Source organism: Sinohyriopsis cumingii, chromosome 16, assembly GCF_028554795.1.
Source record: "Sinohyriopsis cumingii isolate HCF-2022 chromosome 16, ASM2855479v2, whole genome shotgun sequence".
In the NCBI taxonomy this organism is placed as follows: Eukaryota; Metazoa; Mollusca; class Bivalvia; order Unionida; family Unionidae; genus Sinohyriopsis; species Sinohyriopsis cumingii.
Genome location: NC_142976.1, coordinates 15784401 through 15808453, shown reverse-complemented (window position 1 = coordinate 15808453; position 24053 = coordinate 15784401). Strand labels below are relative to the sequence as shown.

The 24053-nt window shown below is 38.0% G+C and overlaps 1 protein-coding gene across 3 annotated transcripts in view; it reads left to right on the top strand.

Moving 5' to 3' along the window:
* LOC149779984 (N-acyl-phosphatidylethanolamine-hydrolyzing phospholipase D-like) overlaps positions 1–24053 on the top strand; it is a 54525-nt gene that overhangs the window by 25848 nt on the left and 4624 nt on the right. For all 3 annotated transcript variants that reach the window (XM_089936707.1, XM_089936708.1, XM_089936709.1), the window contains exons 3-4: positions 11462–11962; positions 15184–15335. In XM_089936707.1, coding sequence (XP_089792833.1) covers positions 11462–11962; positions 15184–15335 — 653 coding nt within the window. The remainder of the gene's footprint in view (positions 1–11461; positions 11963–15183; positions 15336–24053) is intronic.

Here is a 24053-nt window from a genome sequence, read left to right as displayed (position 1 = left end):
CCCTGAAGTTTTTTATCGCTAACACGTAGGCGGCATCTATTAAATCAAAATTAGACATAGGAGTCATTAAACGGTTCCCGGTAGTCTTAGACCCTTTCCCGAGTACCATGAATACGGGGTTCCCGGTAGTCTTAGACCCTTTCCGGCCACGGATCGTTTTTTTTTATAGCCTTTCCCGGTTGCCTTTTTTAGTGCCATTCCCGCCGCGGTACCAACGGCCCCCAACGCCGCCGCCTTAGCCACTGCTGGTGCGGCCGCGGCAATCAACGCTGGAATCGCAGCTAACAGCGGAAATATCCCACCGGTCTTTTCCATGTTTTTAATCGCTGCGGCCGAAAAATCTATTTGAACACCCTTTTTATTCTTCATCGCATCATTGAAATGTTTTATTTGACGCGCCGTTAACGATATCTTATGATTACCACCCGCCATCTGCGACGGCTTCAGCGTTATTGTGGTTCCGCATTGTTTAGCCGACTTTGATCGTAATTTTTTGACTTGACCATCGGTCAACTCTACACTGACAACACTATACGACATTTTATTGTAAACGCGTTTGTGTTTTCAATTAAATGTTTTCCACTGGCGCATCAACGATTCTCATTCGTCCACCAACACCTTCTAGCAGCATTGATTTATCGCTGAGAATGACAGCAACCGCTCTATAATCAGTACCGCCGGGGGCTATACGAGCTCGGAAGTGTATATCAACGACGGATTGTCTCGTTAAATCAAGATGTTCCAACGAAAAATAATAAATCGGATACAGTTTTTTAAAATCAAGTTGTGATATTTGCAAACCAGTGTCGACGTTTTGATCACGACCCATGTATGACAGCAATCGATGATACACACGTGCGACATGGTTGTCGCCGTAATTAAGCTGTATATCCTCGGATGGTTCCTGTTGTCCATTTATTCTCAGCGAAACATCCCTGACTCCTAATTGATCAAATATCATATGGCTGCGTTCTTGATTACCCAATCGTTCCCTATTCTGTAGCGCTATGAATATATGACGCGGGGATGAAACACCCTGTTTTGATGCCAAGTGCCATGTAAACGTATCGGCGACGTTATCCTCTTTAGCATCAGTTGTTACCGCTAGCCAACTCAACAACGATTTCCCTCCCTGTTCCATAAATGATAACAATCGTGCTTCCGTGGTAACTGATGGAGTCAACACCGGCATCCACAATGCCATTTTAGTTAAAACGACTTTACCGTTATCGACGCCAGCAGCACACCATATTGCATTGTTATCATCACCCCTTCGCGTTAGCGCGATTGTATGCTTAGCCGCATAGATAACTTTTCTGACATTTCTGCAAAATCCGAATATGTGATGGAGTGGAATCGCGCATGAAAACTGTCGGCGTTGTCCTTGCAACATCCCTACTCGTGTTGCGAATCCTAGATTGTAATTATCGTTGGCACTTTTTATAATATTGAAATCAGCGCCTGGTCTTGCTCTGCGATCTGGATTGGCTGCTTCAGCCTGTGGGTCAACTGCGTTATCTCTTGCCGTCAGCACGTTAATGTACTGAAGATGATCAGCGTTATTAGTGGTGTCCTTTGCGAACATCATAGATGGGCCCGCCGATCTTGTATAATCATCCGAGTATCTCGCTAACCCAATTATCGTTGTTGATGTTATCAACATCAACCTCGCGTTCTATTGATTCAATTTCTCGCCAGTCAATAAGATATCTGGCGCTCTCAAATAACGCCATGATACCGTTGTTGACAAAACCAACTCAAACACGATTGTCATCTGCGTACGGTGTATTAACGGCAACATTTGTCACGAGTTCTCCCTCAATTTCGATAAACGCTTCACACGGCAAAAAGTATTTACTGGTATCTTGGACTTGAAGTTCAATTCGCGATCGTAGGTCGGCTTGTGGTGGTTGATAGGAATAAAATTGATAATCACGGACAGAATCATCCCTGCGCACTGGGGCGTCCATATCAAACGCGGGGTCAGCGGTTCGCGCAAACATTTTATTATTTATCATGTTGATGTTTTCAATTGCGATTTTTTCGTCGTAAATTCTTTGAATTCTGTTTAAGGCCACTTCCCGCTATCGCGTTCATGAGCGCGTTGGTTGCTGCATCGGTAGTGAACAGAGCCGCCAACGACTCTAGTTTTTCTTCCACGGCGTTATTTATTACTTTACTGACATTCGCAGGCATCACTGTCGTTGATGGCATCACCGGTGGTTTCTGTTTTTTTCTTCTCACCAACGACATTAGTTTGTCCTTTGCTGCAGAAAACGCCTTTCCGGCAACATCGATTCCCTTATCACGAATAACATCAATAGCCTTCATTCCTAATTGTTTGGCTAACGGTGCCACTTTTGGAGCCATTCTTGTAAATAACCCCGCAATGGTGCTACCGAGACCATCTCCATAGTACGCGCGGTAAACAGGCAATCGCGAGTTTACCACGTAGACGAGTACTGGTTTATCATGGTTGTAGTGTATGATCATCTTTATTATAAAAACACCAGTTTTCCAATTAGTGATTGATCACCCCCCTTCCCACCACCGAATTATAAATTTTGTCAAAAACATCGATTTTCTCTAAACGATTTCCTGGGGTTTTCATCGGCGGTAAAAATCCGCGTTTTTGGTTGGTTTTTGTCGATTTTTGGTTGGTTTTTGCCGGTTTTTGGTAAAAAACATCGATTTTCTCTAAATGATTTCCTGGGGTTTTCATCGGCGGTAAAAATCCACGGTTTTTGTCAATTTTTGTCAATTTTTGTCGTTTTTTGTCAATTTGTGGTCGTTTTTGGTTGGTTTTTGCCGGTTTTTGGTAAAAAACATCGATTTTCTCTAAATGATTTCCTGGGGTTTTCACCCGTAAAAACGACCAAAAAACGACCAAAAAACGACCAAAAACGACAAAAAACCAACCAAAAACGACAATTTTATAATTTTTTTAATCATCCACTAACTCGTCAATGAGCGTTCGATATGCATTAATGTCCATGATACCGCCTGTAAATAAACGCCTGCAAATATCAGCGGCCTCATTGATTATTTCCGGAGAGTTATTTCCGGCTCGTTTTCCTCCGATTAGTACTTCCAGCCGTGATATATCACTGAGAACACTATCAGGACAAGTAACAAAACCGTAGGATTTTTTACCAACAGAGTATCCTTTTCCTTTTTTTGATTTTTTACTTTCAACTTTCTTGTGGAATGCGTCGTAATCGGGATCACCACGATGTGGTAATGCATTCTCATGTATACTCGCTAAATACACTATTCTTGTCCAATCCTTTAACGTCTTTATATTTTTCTCGTAACCGCTATTGATATGCTTTTTATCTCGTATGCCCTTAGCAAAATTTGTATCAGTAAAATCAACTAATTCTTCATTGCTGTCGAAGGCTCTAATTTGATCTATTGTGCCCTTTTTAAGTACATTACGGGGTATATTCTCCCCTCTTTCTTTTTTTTCCTGTATTTCTTCCGGTATTTCTTCTTCTGGTTCTCCTGCGGTAGCACCTAGTTCTTCTTCGTCGGCCATTGTAACATAAGGTTCTTGTGGTTCGGTTATAGCGAGTGGTGGTGGCCTCCGTGTTGTAGCTAAAGACCTTTTTGTTTGTTCGGTCTGAGCCGCTATCTTTTCAAGTACGCCAAGCAGTGACGCCTTTTTCTTTCTTTCTTCGTCGGGAATATCCCCGTATATCGCTGTTTTCACATCCCTAGTCGCTTTAGTTACCGGAGCAAAGAGTTGTTCACTTCCAACAGTAAAATCAGTTTGTAGTTGCTGCCGCGTTTGAAGTTGTTCTCGGACCCTGTCTCGTAACGGTATGAACTTTTTAAGCGCCGCTAGCCGCTCTCTGGCTAGCCGAGTAGTAAGTGATTCGCCTACCATTATTGCAATTGCACCGCAATTTCTAATTTCCCGCCGAGTGTGGCGGGGGGATATGTGCCATCGGGGGCTCCAGGGAGTTTTCGTCTATAATCCTTCTAATGTTTTTGATCTTACTAGAAATCTCCCGGCGTCGCTCATAAACACGTCCAAGTTTTTTTCGTATTATTTCAACGGCAGTAAATAGTCCGATGAATGCATTTACGTCATTGTGGTACAAGTTCTCATTAATCGCATGTTGTAATCGTTTTATAAAAAAGTACTCGCGGGCCAGGGTAAAACGCCCCCGTTTCGATTGTTCGTTAATAATCTCATAATCGGATAATATTTTTTCGCTGTCGAGACTATCAGATAATTCAATTCCTTGATTTTTCAATTTTGAAATCTCGGCTAATATATTATTGATGTCTTCGATATTCATATTCTTATAAAACATCTTGTTTTTAAATAAAAAAAAATGAACTCTGCGCAGTGTGTTAACATTCGTTTTCTTCCGGAATGGACAATTTATTGTCATGGCGACTTTGTCAGCGCCATAGGCGCTGGTGACTTCATCACTCGCTGATATTTGTGTACGAAAATCGAATTCTGTGTCCGGTCCTTTTTGAGATTGCTGTTTGATATACTCGTTCTGCTACTTTTCGTATTGAGGCGATACAAATGTTAAAGTATCTACTGGCTTCATTCATCGACTGAAAAGTTTTTTCTTTGTGAGTTGTTGTATCAAATGACTTTACGGGTTTTGCTTTCATTGAGTATTTACCAGTTTTGCCTTTTTTGGTATTCTGACTTTGCGAGATAGCTTGCAAGTTTATAAGAGAATTATCAGTCTTATTATTATTAATATGATCAGTCACAAGTCCATTCTCGATTAATCCGTTGAATACTTCAAATACCATCCTATGAACATAATACTTCTTCTTTCCGGCACCAAACATCAAATACCCCTGATTATTTACGGTACCAACTGGTTTTTTTAGTCTACAATTTCTAACAACACCGTCGCGAGATGCCTCGTAATTAACGAGCACAGGGTGAGGTCTGAACTCTTGGTCCATTTGTATAATAATACTACTTGTCTAATTCATTATTTGGTTTAATTATGAACCTTTCAACGTAGTCTTGAGGAGTTTTGATGACGAAGTCGGCGGTGGGGTCAATGACGGCGTTTTTAATTCGCTTGTCGTAATAACGTTTTAACTCTCTGTATCGCTTTCCGCCACAATTGATACACAACTGCGATTTTCCTCTTACACCAACGTGGCAAACCAAGCACGGGAGGGGGCCAAGAGAACCATTACGAACGCTTTGTAAATGATACCCGCAGAATTCACCTCTACATGATTTATTGCACGGGGTTATCGACCCAATCATCAACCATTTGCAGTGATTCATTATACTATATTCTTTTATTTAAATACTTGTTTTAATTATATGGATGAGTTCGAGAGATTAGCAGCAATTAAGCCCTGGAAAAATATCAAGTTCAATCTCGAGAGAGTCCTCAAGGACGCACCAAAAGCGTTAATAAACGATAGAACCCTGTTGAGCAAAATACGTGATTGTATCAATGAATTCAAGCGTGATGGTGCATCTCATAGTTGGTCAACATTTTGAATTGATGGCGTTGTTGATGCTACCATGAACGACAACCGCGCAGCAACGATAATATCACAACTTGACGGTAAAAAGTATTTCTTCAGAGTAAAATTCATTGTCCGGGTGGAATCAGGTAATTGGATCATACGTGATAAATTTGAACCAGTTCTCAGCGACAAGAAAACAGTTATTGTTAGCCGCGACTCCAAGCCGGGGCTGTTAACCAGAATTGACAGACCATACTATGAACGAGCGTATCCTGAAACAGCAGTTGTTTATGGAATATACCCGTTAAATAAAAAACCTGATATCGGAAAACTAGCGCCGATGAAACAGTCAACGGGGATAAATTGTGTAGCAGAACGAATAATAGAGCATTTTACAAATGCATGTCGAGGAAACAAATTGACTAATTTACGACGTAGCAAAATCAACCAGTGGGAGGAGACAGTGCGCGAGCGAGGAGCAACCATCAGCGACATAGCGAGATTAGAAACGTCGTTGAGATTTCCAATAACCGTTACAACGATAACCGGTGAAGTATTACACGAATCAAAGTATAAATCAAAGGGAGCCCCAATCAAAATTATTGATCATAACGAACACGCGTGGACGCCCGCGATCACAATATTTCCACGGGATAGAACAGTAAAGTATATCCCGGGGGAATTCCTGGGAGGGGACGGTTTTCTCGCGGAGAGGAAACTATTTGATGCTATTGCTTGTTTGTGTAAAAACGACCCTGTATCAATGTGGTTACTTCGCAGCGCTGAAAACGATGCGGATACCTTTGATCAGTTTGTAAGACCAAACGGTGAATTATATCGCACTGAAGCGTTTCACAACAAGATGAAAAAAACCGCCATAGAATTTGAAGAGCATGATGAACAACTGCTAACAAATTGTTTTACGATTCCATCGGTTGCGGCTCATGTTGCAGCAAGGAAAAATGCGTGGAGTCCAACACGCAAGGAATTTCTACCGGATGTACAATCCAGTTGTTTGGAATACTATCACAGTGGGCTGTGGAACACTGAATACAACCGCGACGCTATGATTTCCGTTGATATGGTTGCCTGTTATCCAGCGAGTTTTCTCGGGTATGGATCCGCCGCTAAGTATTTCAAACGATTTGGACACCCCAGACATGAAATGACTCGTGTTGCTATTAATGGACCACTGCCTGATTTTGATTTAACCGGATTCGCTCGCATAGTATCATTTGAATTCGCGGCAGGACTTCATCGCTGTTGCTATATTTGGATCGGTAGACACATGGCTGAAAAGAAGTGGTTGCCAATAGCGCTGCTACGGTATATGATCGATTGTAAAATGCTAATTTCGTTGATTGTCAGTGACGCGATTATATCATACCAGGCGCAGACTGAAGTCTGGTTACCAGAACCGGAGCGTCTAGATAGCATAATTGACGAGTCCAGAAAACACATTGATGCCGACGAGGAATATATCATCGGATGGTCCAGGAGGATATTCAACCAACGAAACAGAGAGGCAAAAGATCTCGGTAGAAAAATAATTGGTAAGTTCACACAAGGTGGAAAAAACTACAAACGATATTGCTCACGGCTGATTATAGATGACGCAGAATATGATTTCGTAATCAAGGACGCAGTGGCGAAAAATAGATACGTGAACTGCAAAACAGCTTTCTTGTCCAATGGAACAAGGTTGGGTACAGTTGTTACCTACAGCGATGGAGACAGCCCGGCATACCCGCATTTGAGGGCGTCTATGCTGGGTTACGCCACTATCAATTTATTCTCGATGATAAATAGATTTCCTGACACCGCGGTTAGAGTAGCCGTTGATTCATTTTATGTTAACGTAAAGTATAAGGAAAACATAGCCGAGTTTACTAGTCCGGACGAGAGTTGGGGTACATGGAGAATTAAAAATGAAATACGACGCGATTATTCCCCGTCAGCAGATGTCACCGTTGAGAACAACTACTTACGCGGTGATAAATTGTCAGAATGGTCTAATGCACCACCGTGTTCTGATCCAATTTGTAGGCACAAAACAGTTTATTTAAGCGGCTGTGGCGGGTCAGGAAAGACGACTCGGGCAATTGAATTATTTCGAACGCGGGCAAGTATAATCGTGCTTACACCGACCCATAGACTAGCGCGAGAGATAAAACAACGAAATGTTGACGCCGTTACTTATCACAGCTTTTTTCGATACAGCGGCGGTGAGTGGACTCCTGATCGAAAAATTTATTCCTGGGGTTATCATCTGGGATGAAATATGTACTGTTTCGTTAGATGTTTTACAAATGTTTCTTGATTGGTTGCTGCTCGCGAATACAGCGGTGATCATGTGTGGCGACCATGGTCAACCACCACCATTTGTCGGCGAGGGTCCACATGATTGGTTAAAGGGTTTTGTGGACTATTATGAAGAAACCGATACTGATTACCGAGCACTTGATGAACAACTGCGCGAGGTTAAAAAATTAATCAGATTACAGCCGGATAGAATTCAATGTGAAATAATCCGCGAGGTGATTCCAGAAACGCCGTTAAATGAATTCTGGGAAACATGGAGACCAAACGATTTAATTGTAGCGAGTAGAAAGATAGTCAGAGACACACTTCAGCGGAAGTTGTTTACGTTGCATAAGGAAAAGTTTCCAACGCGTCCAGTGCCGTTATGTTATAGACCCGCGGATACACGGCGGCAAAACATTGAAGTTGAAATCCCGGCCCCAACAGCGTCAGGGACAAAAAAACAAATTCTCGTGCTGAATGATATCGTGCTCGTTGATATCAGCGTCGTCGAGGACGCGCTACGCGCTGATAAATCCCCGTGGACGCTAGGATACGCAACAACAATACATTCCTCGCAGGGACTAACCATCACGGACACAATTGTTTGGATGGTTGATAATCGCATCGAATGGTCGAATCTAGTCTATCTTGCAGTGTCCCGAGTACGGAGGATAAATCAGCTTCGAAGAATTGTTATTGACGGAGTCACCGACGAAGTCACTGACGGAGTCACTGACGGAGTCATCGATGCAAGCGTCATTGATAGAAAACTCTCGGGTTACCGCCAACAGGATAAAAAAAAACAGCAGCATTTTGATATTGATGCCGAATTAATAATTTCGCTACGACAACAACAGAATAATCACTGCGCGAGTTGCAATTGTATAATGAGTTGGCGTTATTCGGATAAAGACGCTCGCCAATTTACCGTGGACAGGATCGATAACAGTCTCGGTCATGTCAAAAACAATGTGAGATTGACCTGTCTTGAGTGCAATAGACGCAACGGCGCTAGTTAAGACCACGCGGGGGTAATTGAGTATCGTCAGGTATCACTTGTAGTTGCTCGCGTGTAAACCCCCGCTGTGGGGCAGTTGAATCCAGTCTATAGATCGGCGGTCTACCAGTTGATCGTGTTATCGTTGATATGTTTTGTGTGGTAACACTCCAGATAGGATCAGTAGCTCTTTTTTTACCGCCTTCAAGCTCTCCTGGTTCATACAGATATCTCATGGTAACATCGCCGAGAATCGGCTTGGAAACGCTATCTATTTTTGATCTTCCGGGTATATACTCGTGTTTAATCGCGTCGCTGGGCTTCATGTTGATTGCTCGGGTAATCTTGTTATTTAACGCTGCAATTACGCCTGGCAACCTTTTGACCCATTCACGAGATCGTTTTTCTTGGATGAATTCCTTCGCGTACTGATATCCAAATAACCGTTCAGCGACAGTCCGATTGAATCGTTCAACAATTGCCTGATCACGATGTAGCGCAGTATGACCTCGTCGTATCGCGACGCTATGATGTTTCAGCGTTGATAGAACAGCGCCGCGAAATTCACTACCAGGATTAACTTGTAATAGATTTGGCCAGCGCAGAGGACCTCTTCGATAAATTCGCCCAAACGCATCGGCTACTTCAGTTGCTGACTTTGTTTTTAACGGTTCCGCTTGTTTATATCGACTCGCAACATCAACTACGGTTAGCGCGTATTTGTAACCGTTGTCATGCGGCAGAAATAGTATATCAGCCTGATGAACTTCATTAGGTACGCTGACATCAAAGCGCGAGAAGTTGATTTGATGGGGCGGTGGTAGATAAATTTGCCATATAGCCTGTCTGGATAACCAATTAGCCGCAGTGGCCCTCGTTACTTTTGCAGCGCTTGCAAGCTTACCAATTGCGGCCTTCCCCTTCCAGTATCCTCTCGGAGAATAATAGATGGATTCCATGTTGTTATTATAAAGGCTAGCGTTTTCAATTACCAGCGCGAGAAGCTCCGCTTCCAATCATTAATTTACCTTTCATAGCCGATTTTACCAACCATGAGGCCAATTTTTCTTTGACGGATTTATCAGGAATATCATTTAACGCGTGAATTAATTTTACGTCCGCGATATGACGCTGTTGCAGATCGCTACTTTTGTAGTAAGCAACATCATGAGCATGACACGCCTTATCGATAGCGTTTATTGGATACTCACCGGGTTTGGGCTGATTTTGATCATCGAGTCTGATATCTAATCGTGTTCCGGGGCCACAGTAGCTATATCCTGGAAGGTGCTTTTCTCCTGGATACTTTGCCCACGGGGTTCCGGGGAGTTTTGATAACTTGGCTGCAATGTCACCTCCTCGCTTTTTTTTAAAACATCTCCGGGTCTAATAGAAATAAATCTAAATTTCTTTATACCGCATTGTACACACTTACCAGTAAGGGCCGATCTGTTATTTCTTGTTGTAACGGTTGTCATATCATTTGTGCCAGTACGCACTCTACACTTCACACAATATAGATCCATAATTTATGTATAGAGATATGAATATAATTGACTTTTCAGCGACTAAAACAAGAGAACCAGTTAAGCATGTTGCAGCGTTACTGAACTCGATCCGGATGATTATCATCGGACCATCTGGATCCGGCAAGACACAATTGTTACTCAATTTAATAATGAGATGGATGAAGTGGGATAAGTTGTATTTAATCGCCCCTAGCGTGGATGATCAACGATGCTACGAGGTGTTGAAAGATTTCAACGAGAATGCATCAGCGATCGCTAAAAAAAATGTTATTGAGTTTATTACAGATATCAATGATGCACCAGGTATCGATGATATTGATGGCGACGTTAACAATCTAGTTGTGTACGATGATGTTATGTTAGACAATCAAAAAAACCCAGCTAGGATATTTTCCAGAGGCAGGCATAAAAACACTGACGTGATATATGTCACTCAACGATACACTCAGATTCCAAAAGTAATCAGAGACAACTGTAATATTCTTGCTGTATTCAACGGCGTTGATACACACACGCTATGAAATATTTGGCAGACATGGTGCGGCGGTGACATGGACTTTAATGTTTTTCGAAACTTTTTTAGTCATGCTCAGTCGACCCCACATGGATTCGTAACAATAAATTTACATGATCCTCGGACACGATATCGTATCGGACTTGACCAAATATTCGGTTAAATTGTAAATAACCACTTAGCAGCAGGGGGGGGCGATGACATCGACGCGGTCATCGCGCTTTTTTACCGGACGCTGACGACGCCGGGATCGGCGCGCAGAAGGTATTAATTAAACCAAATGACGATTGGACGATCCCCCGACGACCGTGTCGTTTTTATTTTACCGGGCGCTGACGACACCGGATCCGCTGAGTGCAGAAAGTATCAATTAAACCAAATGACGATTGGACAAAATGTCCGATTCGCCCCCCCCTGCTGCTACATTCAGATCTTGCACTAAAATTGTGAAGAATCATATATAAAACAGAGAGTGTACTTCATTATAAGGTTTTCTGGTAGTCATGGAGACCAAACCTTGTCTGACAAAGGGTTACTTTGCACATGTTATTCATGAGGCCAAAAATTAGCAATGGACAAGATACGAAATCAACCATATACCATTTTATAAAGGGAATATTTCTCACAAAAAATACTGAATTTCAGGAGTTGAATGAAACCTTGCCGGTGCAGACACCTGAGTTTGACAGACTACTAAACAAGAGTCCAGATGGAGTTCTGGTGATGTGGATAGGCCATGCATCTCTCCTTGTACAGTTTGATGGCGTTTCCATCCTGACAGATCCCATATTTAGCGACAGGTGTAGTCCAGTTTCTGAGTATCTTCCTATTGGACCTAAGCGTTACCGTCCTCCACCTTGTGGTGTGAGTGATCTACCAGATATAGACATTGTAATCATTAGTCACAACCATTATGATCACCTAGACTTGCCGACAGTACGACACCTAAATGAACGATTTGGATCAAGTCTGAGATGGTACGTTCCCATGGACATGAGGTCATGGTTTCTGGCTGTGGGGTGTGAAAATGTTATGGAACTTGTGTGGTGGCAGGAAGACACGGCTTGTATCAACCGAAATGACTTTAAAATTGTCTGTACCCCATGTCAACACTGGTGTAGAAGAGGAGTCAATGACTACAATAAGGTTAGTGGAGAAATTAATTTTGACAGATAATTTTTGTTTGGTAAAGTAAAATAAAATCACACCAGAAAACTAACAGCTAGTAAGAGGGAGTTTGGATTCAATGCCAGTCACAAATGAAATATATCAAGTGAATTCTGTCTGCATTATTGCAGAGACATCTGTAACACAGAGATTCACAACTGACCAGAAGATCTCAGTAACATCATGATGCAGTGCATGATTAAGTGAATGCACAATGGAGGCAGTTATATTCTGAATCAGCCACTAGAACATGACTCTTCATATTTCATATCAAGATGTAGTTTGATCTATTATGATTCTGTGATATCACTGAGATATATCATTGATATTTAAATCACTGAGATATATCATTGATATTTAAATCACTGAGATATATCATTGATATTTAAATCACTGAAATATATCATTTATATTTAAATCACTGAGTTATATCATTGATATTGAAATCACTGAGATATTGATATTTAAATCACTTAGATATATCATTGATATTTAAATCACTGAGATATATCATTGATATTTAAATCACTGAGATATATCATTTGTATTTAAATCACTGAGATATATCATTGATATTTAAATCACTGAGATATATCATTGATATTGAAATCAATGAGATATTGATATTTAAATCACTTAGATATATCATTGATATTTAAATCACTGAGATATATCATTGATATTTAAATCACTGAAATATATCATTTATATTTAAATCACTGAGTTATATCATTGATATTGAAATCACTGAGATATTGATATTTAAATCACTTAGATATATCATTGATATTTAAATCACTGAGATATATCATTGATATTTAAATCACTGAGATATATCATTTGTATTTAAATCACTGAGATATATCATTGATATTTAAATCACTGAGATATTGATATTTAAATCACTGAGATATATCATTGATATTGAAATCACTGAGATATATCATTGATATTGAAATCACTGAGATATTGATATTTAAATCACTGAGATATCTCATTGATATTTGAATCACTGAGATATATCAATGATATTTAAATCACTGAGACATATCATTGATATTTAAATGACTGAGATGTATCATTGATATTTAAAATGGTGATAAAAGGGTATTATCATTTGTGCATTTTCTTTTAAATTTTGTGAGAAAAGGATTAAATTATGCAAATAATGAGTCTAAGGGGCAGGCATGACCTTGACATTCACATTAGAATGGTTGGATAATATCTCTGTTGCCTGTTTTATGCATTTATTCATCTTCCATGAAATCAAGTCATTCTTGGTATCATTTAAAAGCATAATACATTATCTTTAAACTGGACAAGCTGTTTTAAAAGTAATTTAAATTTTTCAGTGGCTGTATCCCAGGTCTGAACATAAGTGCATTCTTTGATATAATTTGAACCACATTTCTGCCACAGCAATTATCAGATACACACCAGTTGCTCAAAGTTATACATTTATTCATCTTCCATTAAAGCAAGTTATATTTGGTATCATTTAAGAACTAAATAAATTTTCTTAAACTTATTAATTTTCAAATCTTATTACCGGTATTCATTTTGAGACATTTTTGAGTGGCAAAATTATGTATAAACTTTGTATAGACACCAACCACTACAACTTTTTAAAATCAGTGTTTCATTTCTTTTTAAGTTACAGTTCTCAATTTGTTTTTTAAATAATATATTTCTTTGCTTTTTGATTAAGTTTCTTTTTACTGTTGTCTTTTTTCAATTGACCAGCAATTAAGTAAAGAAATAAGACAGGCAGCACTTTACTATACTAATAACTCTCTCTGTCTCTCTCTTCTCTCTCTCTCTCTCATTGATAATGATCTTCAACTTGAAACTCATCCATTTTTTCATTTGTTTTGTATCTAATAAAGGTTACATTGTCAAAATTAACAGCTAGTCAGACAGACAAACAAATTTGATTGGCCTGGAAACCTTAGTTTGTAGTGATAACCGCCAAATGTGTTTTTGTGCAGGTGTTGTTGCTTAATTGACATCACAATTTGGTAGTTGGAGTGATTAAGTTTGAAGTACATTTTTAAGGAATGATTAATAAATCCATAGATATAAAAAAAGATGTTGCTTTCAGGAGGTTTGCCTGCTCAAGTGTTGATTACTGTGGTTTAAAAGTTATGTTTTCTTGGAACAGTCTGACGACTAGCACCAATAACACACACTGGATGAATATAATAATTTCCTCCAGGTCAGAACTAAATTTAGATACATGTATAATACATGACATGAAATTTATGAAACATCACTTTTCTGGCTAATGATAATGACATTTTGATGTTGATATGTGAAACAATTCCACAACATGTTATCCAAATCTATATCAACAGGCTTTACATCATTGTTGAAACCACCCTGGTGGCCTAAGTGGTTAGAGCATCTGCCATGGATGAGGAAGATGGTGGGTTTTGAACAACAGCCAAGTCATACCAAAGACTCATAAAAAGTGGTACATGCAGCTGCCTTGCTTGGTGCTCAGCATTAAGAGGTTAGTCTTAGGGCTGGTCAGCCTGGTGTCAGGAAAATGTGACTGGGTGGGTCATGATGGAACATGTTCATTGCATGATGCCCCAGTGCTAGAAATCACAATAAACTGCAACACTGCAGACATCATAGTGATATGCTGAAAGAATTGTTAAAGCTACATTAAAATTCCAAATCACACACACCATTGTTGAAATGCCCTTGTCATGAATTGATGACTTAAAAACATATGACTGATATATATTGCTCTAAAAACAGCCAAAGTGTTATGAAGATTTTACTTCTATACATAGAGTCATTGGATTTTTCTATCTTCTGATTAGCTACTGTACAAGCATAAACAGGTGCTAACCTAGATGCTTACCCTGTAGACACTCTCATTTGCATATGAAAGGTTGCCACATGATAGTACTAGGGCATTGTTGTGAATTAATGTTTTTATAGATGTCACTGATTAAAGTATGGATATTTTAACAATAAACTGCAATAAGTCATTGATTAAGGGAGGAAAGAATAAATTAAAAATAATTTTCAATAAAGTGAAAAAAGCATGGGAATATTTTTCTTGTTTGGCACATGTGATACAAGTATAGTATATTATTAGTTTTTATATGTGCTAAACTCCATTTATTCCTAAAATCGTAAGCATTAAACCCTTTTCAACTTTATTAATTTATCATTTTATATTTTAGGCTCTCTGGTGTAGTTGGGTTATCAAGGGACCACAAAACAGTTTCTTCTTCGCTGGAGATACAGGATATCAAAGTCAGGTCTTCAAACAGATTGGACAGAAATATGGACCATTTTCCATTGCTGCCATTCCCATAGGAAACTATGAACCCAGGTACAGTGAGTTAGATTGTTTTCCTTGTCAAGCGTGACCTGAATTGTTTGTTAGATTGTTTTCCTTGTCAAGCGTGACCTGATTTGTTTGTTAGATTGTTTTCCTTGTCAAGCGTGACCTGATTTGTTTGTTCAGTATTATGTTCTGAATGTTCATATCTGTCATCACACAGTCTCACTCCTTGAGTTCACTTTCTCAGATGAGATAGTTTTCTTTTCAGATGTTTTCCTTGTTACACATATGACTGTCCACATTCTGGATCAACCACAGTGTAAAAGGTTTTTACTTTTTCTTTCATTTGAATTCGATTATGTTCCGTCCATCTCAGATTTGGAATCTAGTTTCATAATACATTTATCTTTACTGTGTATCATCCTGGTTCATGGTTCATCCCTTGGGTTGAGGATTTTACCCTCTTTTTCACAGTCATAGCACATTATGCATGAGGTTAATATTTGATGTGAAAGTTTTCTACTTAAGTTTCTCATGTGCTGTTGGCCACACTTAAACAATCATGTTACTTGGTAGATGGATACCGATTGGTTTGTATAACACCCATAAGTAGTTCAGTGTGACCTACATTCATGCTTCTCAGACTTGGGATAATTTCTTATGTATGACTGATATTGGAGTCATGCAGTTCAGTTTGTGAATGCACCTTTTTGGTCAAATATACATTGCCAAAAGCAACTCATTGTGACCTAGATTTCATATTTTAGTAGCTTTAAGATTTCCATTTTGTTTGGTTTCTCATGCACTTTTGGTCAAAGACTTATGGAAATTGATGTACAAGTGTATCTTTGTTGGTTTCACACCTTTCCACCCAAAGTTGGTCACTGTGATCTATATTTCATGTGTCAGTTTCAAGCTAACTATTGGTCACAGTATCATACCATTTAGTGTGAACATGCACTTGGGTGATTTTAATGCTATTCTTACAAAAGTAGGTCACTTTTACCTGTTAAGTTTACCTTGGCAGCTGTTTGACCTTAGCAGATGTATTCATATATCTGCATCTTTGCAAAACCTAGACTAAATTTAAGATGTTTTACTTTTATTTCAATCCCAATTTATTTCACTCTTTTTTGGATTGGCAATATTGCATAGGAGCCAGTTCAACATGCAGGTCATGGCCATCTTATATATTCCTGTCAAATGTATTGCCTTTTGATGCAAAAATCAAAAGTTGAAACCACATTATTGTACTGTGCAAGTGTTTTAACCGATTCGGCCCCGATCCCGTCTGTAGGCGTGATGAGGCTGTACCCTACTTCAAAGCCTTGCAGCATCGAGGCCATTTAAGATAGACCAACGTGGGTGGTATTAAAAAAAAGCAGACAGATATAGCTCTAAAATGGTATCAAATAATCTGGAAGTTCTAGTTGCACTACAAAATACAGAGAGAAAAAGCTCATTTTTTGGACCCGTTTTTTTTTTAACCCAAAATTCGCTAGAGATCGGAATGCGATTTTGTGTCCGGATTTTAGACCTTTTGGCCTCAGATCTAAGGCATACCAGTCTTAACTGAACACAGACAGGTAAACCTTTGCAAAAACTAGGATAAGGTGGACATTTGGAATAAATTGCGGTCTCCATACGAAAATAATAGAATCACTTATGACATATTTAACACGGTCTGTTGCATATCAGTATTTGGTTAAATTGAAACGAGATGACATTTTGTTTGCATGTTGATCAGTGCACTTGATAAAACTTGGAAAAAATGTATGAAGTTACTAAAATGCCACAGAATAGTTTCTAAGATGTCACAGGCAGGTACTTTGAAAGTGATTCAGTGGTGTGCAAGCCAAATAATTTAGAAAAAAATAAATGCCTGGAAGAAGGGTGTCGGCTTATCCGCGGGCCAATGAGTAAACTTGACAGCTTTTAGGTCTTTTTGTTGACTACTGTAATGGCTGTAAATCTTGGGACATGAAACAATAATTTTTTCCGTGTCCTAAGATATAGGCATGTAAAAAAAAGTAACTTTAGGTGACCCAACAATTTTTAAACTGTTATAAATTACTATGATTGATTTTGTTATTATTTTCCATGTTCATATTTTCTTACTTTTCCAACACAAAGGTAAATAAAGGTAAATACAGACTTCATAATTCGCGGGCTGGTTGACTTTAGCAGGGAGACCATGCTGAACTATAATGTACAGTACCTACAGAGTGCAAAGCATGCATAGCGTCATTTAAATCCTTATGTATTCCCAAACATAGATGCAGATTTTGCTTTATTCATTGTTTCGACCAAATTGCATTCTTCCAGATAACATTTCAGCTAGTCCTTAATAGCTGTTTCATTTACGTTGAATCACACGCTCACGAGTTACTTATTTTCAATGATATAAGCGATCCTAGAAATTGAGGTAATATTTTAAAAAAGATATGCATGTTTTTTTTTGTACTAGGCACATAACCATCATAATTTACATGTTCACGAAGAGTGTTAATAATAAAGGCTAAAATTCCCATAGAGATCAACTAAGATCAACATCAATCAATTTTAGTTTTGTGTTTTAGCTGAACAAGCATAACTTTTCACACAATGGAATGCTTGATGTTTCGGTGTCTCTTATGTTGATAGTCGGCGAATTCGCCTGTCATTTTGCGACAGCAGTATAGGCCAGTTAATCGTTAAAACCCTGAAACTGGCTTGTAATAAGAGGGAATTTTGATCCTAACTATACCAGTTTAACATTGGTATATATGGTATAAAATTGCTAGGTGTTTACTCGTGTAAGTTTCTTTTGTGGGAATGGAGCTATAGCATTTGGAGTTACAGAATTCATAGTGATCATTCTTGGGATTGAAATTAATTGTGGACGATTGTATTGTTGTGGTTTATCTTTTTGTTGTGGTTTATTTTTTATTTTTATATTATTGTAGAGGTAAAACTAATCATTAATTTACATGAATAATGTTCAAATTTAACATTCTATTTAGTGAAGAAGCAAATGCTTTAAACTAAAATAATTATTTCATCACAACAGTAATTCACAGGTGATACAACAGAACATGTAGGACTTCTCTTGTTTAGAAGAAGTGAAAATCGAAGACATAATGTAATAATCAGGAGTTCTCTAAAAAAATCAGAAGATATTATGAAATCAGGAGGTAGGCACGGAGCAACCCCGAAAATCAGGAGGTTTTCTTCCCTTCCGGCATGAAAGTTGACAGGTATGGTGTAAGGTCACTTACATCAAAGCAAACTAGAACTCAGCTTTTACGGTATTAGCATAATTTTCAAAGCATTATTTCTGAAACTTTATAAGAAAACAGAAAATTAAATAAATTACTTTTCAAACAAGTTTATACAATTTCTTTTTAATAATCATGCATGCCAGCCTCAAAATAAGTATACATGTAATTTTTGAAATACAAGATTGTCAAAATAAATGCATTTGGAACTTACCTCGTGCATCTTGAGATGCCTCGGAGTTGTAAGTCGGCTTATATGCGGGTCATGCACTTTTTAGTGTTTATACCTGTTCAATTTGGGATTTGGGGGTTTGCTTATACACGAACGGGCTAATGTGCGACACACTGAAATACAATACAGGGACTTAAAACAGTTTGATGAGGAAATGTTCTTAAATGATTTAGTTTGCAAACCCTTCCAATCAGTCTGCAATATAGCTGATATCAACACTGCCTTAGACAAATGGTATCAGATGTTCAATGCAGCCTTAGACAAGCGTGCCCCAATTAAAGCAAAAAGGGTTAAACACCAAATTACACCCAACTGGATTACTCCTGAGATCAATGAGGCTAGGCACCTACGAGATAATTTCCACAAGAAAAAAGACATGAAAAGTTATAGAAAGTGGGGGAATAAAACTAAGCACCTGATAGCCTGATAGATAAGGCAAAAGAGAACTACTATAAACAGGCTATTAATGAAAGTAAGAGTACCAAAACATTGTGGAAGCATCTAAAAGAGCTGAACCCACCCAAGAACAGTTGTCTTACCCCTAGACTTAAGCAAAATGATGATATAGCAACATCTGTACGTCAAGACATTGTGGAAATGTTCAACAATTTCTTCATAAGCATCTCCAGTAACAGTATTCAGAACCAGACTAAAATCCCAACTGAACTTGATGCTCTTCTATTATTTATAAGAGCTAAAATTCTGATGATAATTATATTTCAGCAGCTAATGTTAGTGAAGCCGATGTTTCTGATATGCTAATTAAGGTGAATATTAATAAATCCTCTGGATTGGATGGGATTGGTCCACAAATTCTTATAATTGCTGCACCAGTAATAACAAAGTCATTAATGCATATCATAAACTTAAGTATAATGAGGGGTAATTTTCTAGAAACAATGAAATGTGCAAATGTTACACCTATCTTTAAGAAAGGAGAAAAGGAGGATCCAGGAAATTACAGACCAATATCAATTCTACCTGTATTGTCAAAACTGTTTGAAAAGCATGTAGCCATTCTGGTCTATACATTTTTTGAAACATACTCTTTATTTCATAAAGCACAATCAGAATTTAGAAAGTACCACTCTGCCAAACAGAACTTACCAAATTAATTGATCTTTGGCTGAAGGAAATGGATAATGGACATATGACTGGGATTGTTTTCCTTGACTTCAAGAAAGCCTTTGATCTTGTTGATCATGAAATTCTGCTGCAAAAGTTGAACTGTTACAGATTTGACAATCCTTCTTTAAACTGGTTTAGATCATACCTAAACCAAAGGTCTCAACAAGTAAGCATTGGCAATATTAGCTCTCAAACTCGCACTATTCATTCAGGAGTCCCTCAAGGCTCAGTTTTGGGCCCTCTCCTCTTCCTTATCTGTATCAATGATCTACCATTAAATAATGAATCCACAAACACAGATTTGTTTGCGGATGATGCAACCTTGTATACATCTAGTTCTGATACTGAAGTTATCCAAACAAGATTAAACTCAGACCATATTAGAGTCCAAAACTGGGCACAACAAAATAGGATGGTAATTAATGAAGGTAAAAGAAATGTATGATTCTGGGGACATCACAAAAGCTAAACAAGTCAGGGAACCCAAAACTATCTCTCGCAATAAATAATAATCCATTAGAAAATGTCAAACATGAAAGGCATGTAGGTGTGTCCCTAGATAATAATTTATTATGGAATGACCATATTTATAAGCTTTGTAAAACACTGTCATCCAAAATTGCCCTTCTCGGCAGAATCAAGAAATATTTACCTATGGAAACTCGCAATCTATACTACAAGTCATATATTCTTCCAACAATGGATTATTGTTCAAATGTATGGGGAAACTGTGCTAAATCTGAGCCTAACAGGATTTATAAACTTCAGAAACAAGCAGCACGTGTAATTTTAGATGCATCTGTTGATCATCCCTCAAAAGCATTATTTACAGAACTCAAATGGTTCTATCTTTTAGTTCATTTTAAATGTAATCGTCATAAATGCAATGTGTCTTCTTGTAATTAAACGCAAAATGCGTCAATCTACCGTAACAGCTATGTCCGCGAGCATTTCTCTGAGAACCTAATTAGTGCTGACCGTGTTTTGATAAATGACTTACGGAAGTATTTGTTGCATTACCACGTTAATTATGTCTTTTGAATCAAATAAAGGAGGTGGAATAAAAGAAAAGTTAAAAGGCACAAAAATCTTACAAAGTTAAAATCTAGCAGCCCTGGTTGTATGTCGGGTGAACTCACTTCATTTAATCAATTGAACACTTATAAATGTTATTATGTATGTAACATAAACTACCTTAAATTAACCAACTCTTTCATAACTGTGATAAAGATGAGGCAGCCGAGCGAAATGAATACTTTGGAAAATATACAGCTTGATTTCACAGATACAGCTCATTGTGGGCAAGTGAGTTTCAGAGAATTCTTGAACTGGCACATAGAGATATCCTCAAGGATGATAAGAAGTTTTATTATTAATTCCAATGAAATTACGACATCAATATTGTTCTGATTGAAAAATAAAAAAATTGAGTTTCAATGTAGATGATTGTCTCATGAAATAAATGTCATGTGTTTTTGAAAAAAAGGAAGCTTGCTTGGTGGTGTATCAATAGTTAGTCTAGTTCCCTGCTCTGTTGAATCCCGATTTGGCAGGATAATATTAAACATCAATACGGGAACCAGACTCATCAAGAAAACAAAAAGCAGTGATGTAATACACAGATTTGTTAGTGTACATGTGATGGTTGTTGAAACCAGTTGGAATGATCTTTCATATGTTGGACATTTTGAAATAAATGTTATTTAAACAGAATAACGAACAACTTCATTAGAAAAAGCACGTTATTAAAAATTATTATCGACGTGATTGTAAAATGAGGATTCAGTCAATAAACAGCCCAGTTACCTAATGCCACTCTTTCCCCCCATGGTTTTCTAGAGGTCAGTGATTTTTTTCAATTTTTGGAGGTCTCTTGGTAACTCGTGTCTCGCTTATAGTGCGGACTCTGTTTGTGGACCCTGTTTGTGCGTGAGTTATCGAGGGAGAGGTGTATATCCAAATTATATATATATATATATATATATATATATATATATATATATATATATATATATATATATATATATATAATAAATATATACTTTGGATATTTTATCAGTCATGGTGTAGACACATATTCTGGTAATTTCATCCCCAGTTACACACTCGACATAAATAGGATTCCGATGTATTAATATTTTGACAGTGTATTGTACTGCTCCAATGGCCTAGTGGTTAGAGCATCTACCTTGGATGCAGGAGGTCATGGGTTCATTCCCCTGCCGAATCATACCAAAGACTTATAAAAATGGTACTAACAGCTGCCTCGCTAGGCGCTCAGCATTAAGAGGTTAGTGTTAGGGCTGGTTGGCCTGGTGTCAGGATAATGTGACTGGGTGGGACATGCTATGTGTCTGCAGCATGATGCCCCAGTGCTAGACATTACTGTAAACTGCCACACTGCAGACATTGAAGCAAAATGACTGAAATATTGTTAAAGCTACATTAAAAATCCAAATCACACACCCACAGAGTATATTGTAACCATCATTGTACAGACATATTCTAGTTATTTAATCCCCAGTTACACACTTGACATAAGGTATCACGGTACCAATTGTTTTTCCATATACCTCAATGCTAATGTTTTGTGAAATAAATATACTTTCTGTCCTACTTGGGCATGCATGTCACACACTGTCATATAGAACAATGCTAGATTGTCAATTTGACAATGACATAACCAGGTACTCCATTGCATTTAAGAGAGATAACTCTACTGGAACTAGACAGGGGTAAGAGTTATCTAGTCACAACAAGCACATTTTCAGCCATGTGTACCATATTTTAAAAAAATCATAAAAAATACAAAATATGATCTAGATAGAAATTAACACAAACTCACATGTTACCAAGAGGCTCAACATTTTTTTAAGCCAGACAGAAAGTACAACTCTTACATAATGCACCAATCACAGCTAGTGTTGTTCTTTAATTCTGAATACAATGTTCCATACACCTTAAGCTCCGCCCACCTGGACTTGCGCAGTTGGTACTGTTATACCTATAGCAAACCTTAATTTTTCCAGTAATCTGTGAAATAGTTCGGGACTGTATAAGTAACAAATATACTTAGTCTCACTTGTGAAAAACAATTTGATGAGGTACTAACCTATGTCTTATATGAATGTATATAGAAATGTCATTGAGCTGTTTGAACTATTGTTTTCATACTTTTGCTTCACCATCAAAATCATCTTTTGAAATAAAATGAATTCTTTCAACTGTGAGTTGTATCTTATTCCTATCAGCACTTATTGAACTTCACATAGGTGATATGGAATAAATCACATTATGTCATATTATGTAATAACTAGGTCAAAGGTCAATGTACCAAATAGTATGTACCTGTCCTACTTCAAAATGTACAATTCACCTAAAAGAAAGGAATTTATATTTGTTTGGTAGGTGCAGAACTTAACATCAGAGACAGGTGGACATGACCCAATCTTATTATAAAGTATAAGCTTTGACCACTTTACACTATCTGCAGATACAAGAGGTCACTAACCACCAGTCCTCACACAAAGGTCCACCTACCCATCCTCTTTGTAACAGAAATAGTAAGCTTTCCTCCTTTGTAATGTGAATAAAATTGTTTCAATAAGCCAATCAGTCACCAAATATAGTAAATCACAGCTTCTAAGTGGTTATGTTGGATTGGGAGGTGAAATTAGGGGAATAAAATACAGAAAAATGCCAAATATAAACACTAAGTATAGCACATCAAATGGAGTTAAAAACAGGAGGAAAGTGTTGATCTAAAAGGGAGAGGTAGCTTATGATAAAGGAATTAAAGGAGGCAAAATCAGCAATGTGAAAAATGAGAAGTGAAAGTTTGATGACCTTACCTTGGACAAATATATGGGGCAGGGCCCAACAGGTCCAAGGACAGCCCAAAGGCAACTGTGCTATAACATCCCTTACAGGTACCCAAATTTCAAGTGAAGTTGTGTTCATTTCCATCTAATATGAAAGGGTGAATAATTTAGATAATATAGATACATATAAAGTATATTTCTTCTACATAAGAATTTAATAATAATTGGCATCAGATAGAGAGAAACTTATCTCAGATCCAAACAGAACATACCTTATCAGTTTTTAAACTTGTGAACTTTACTGTGAGAAATTATTAAATTGCTTCTA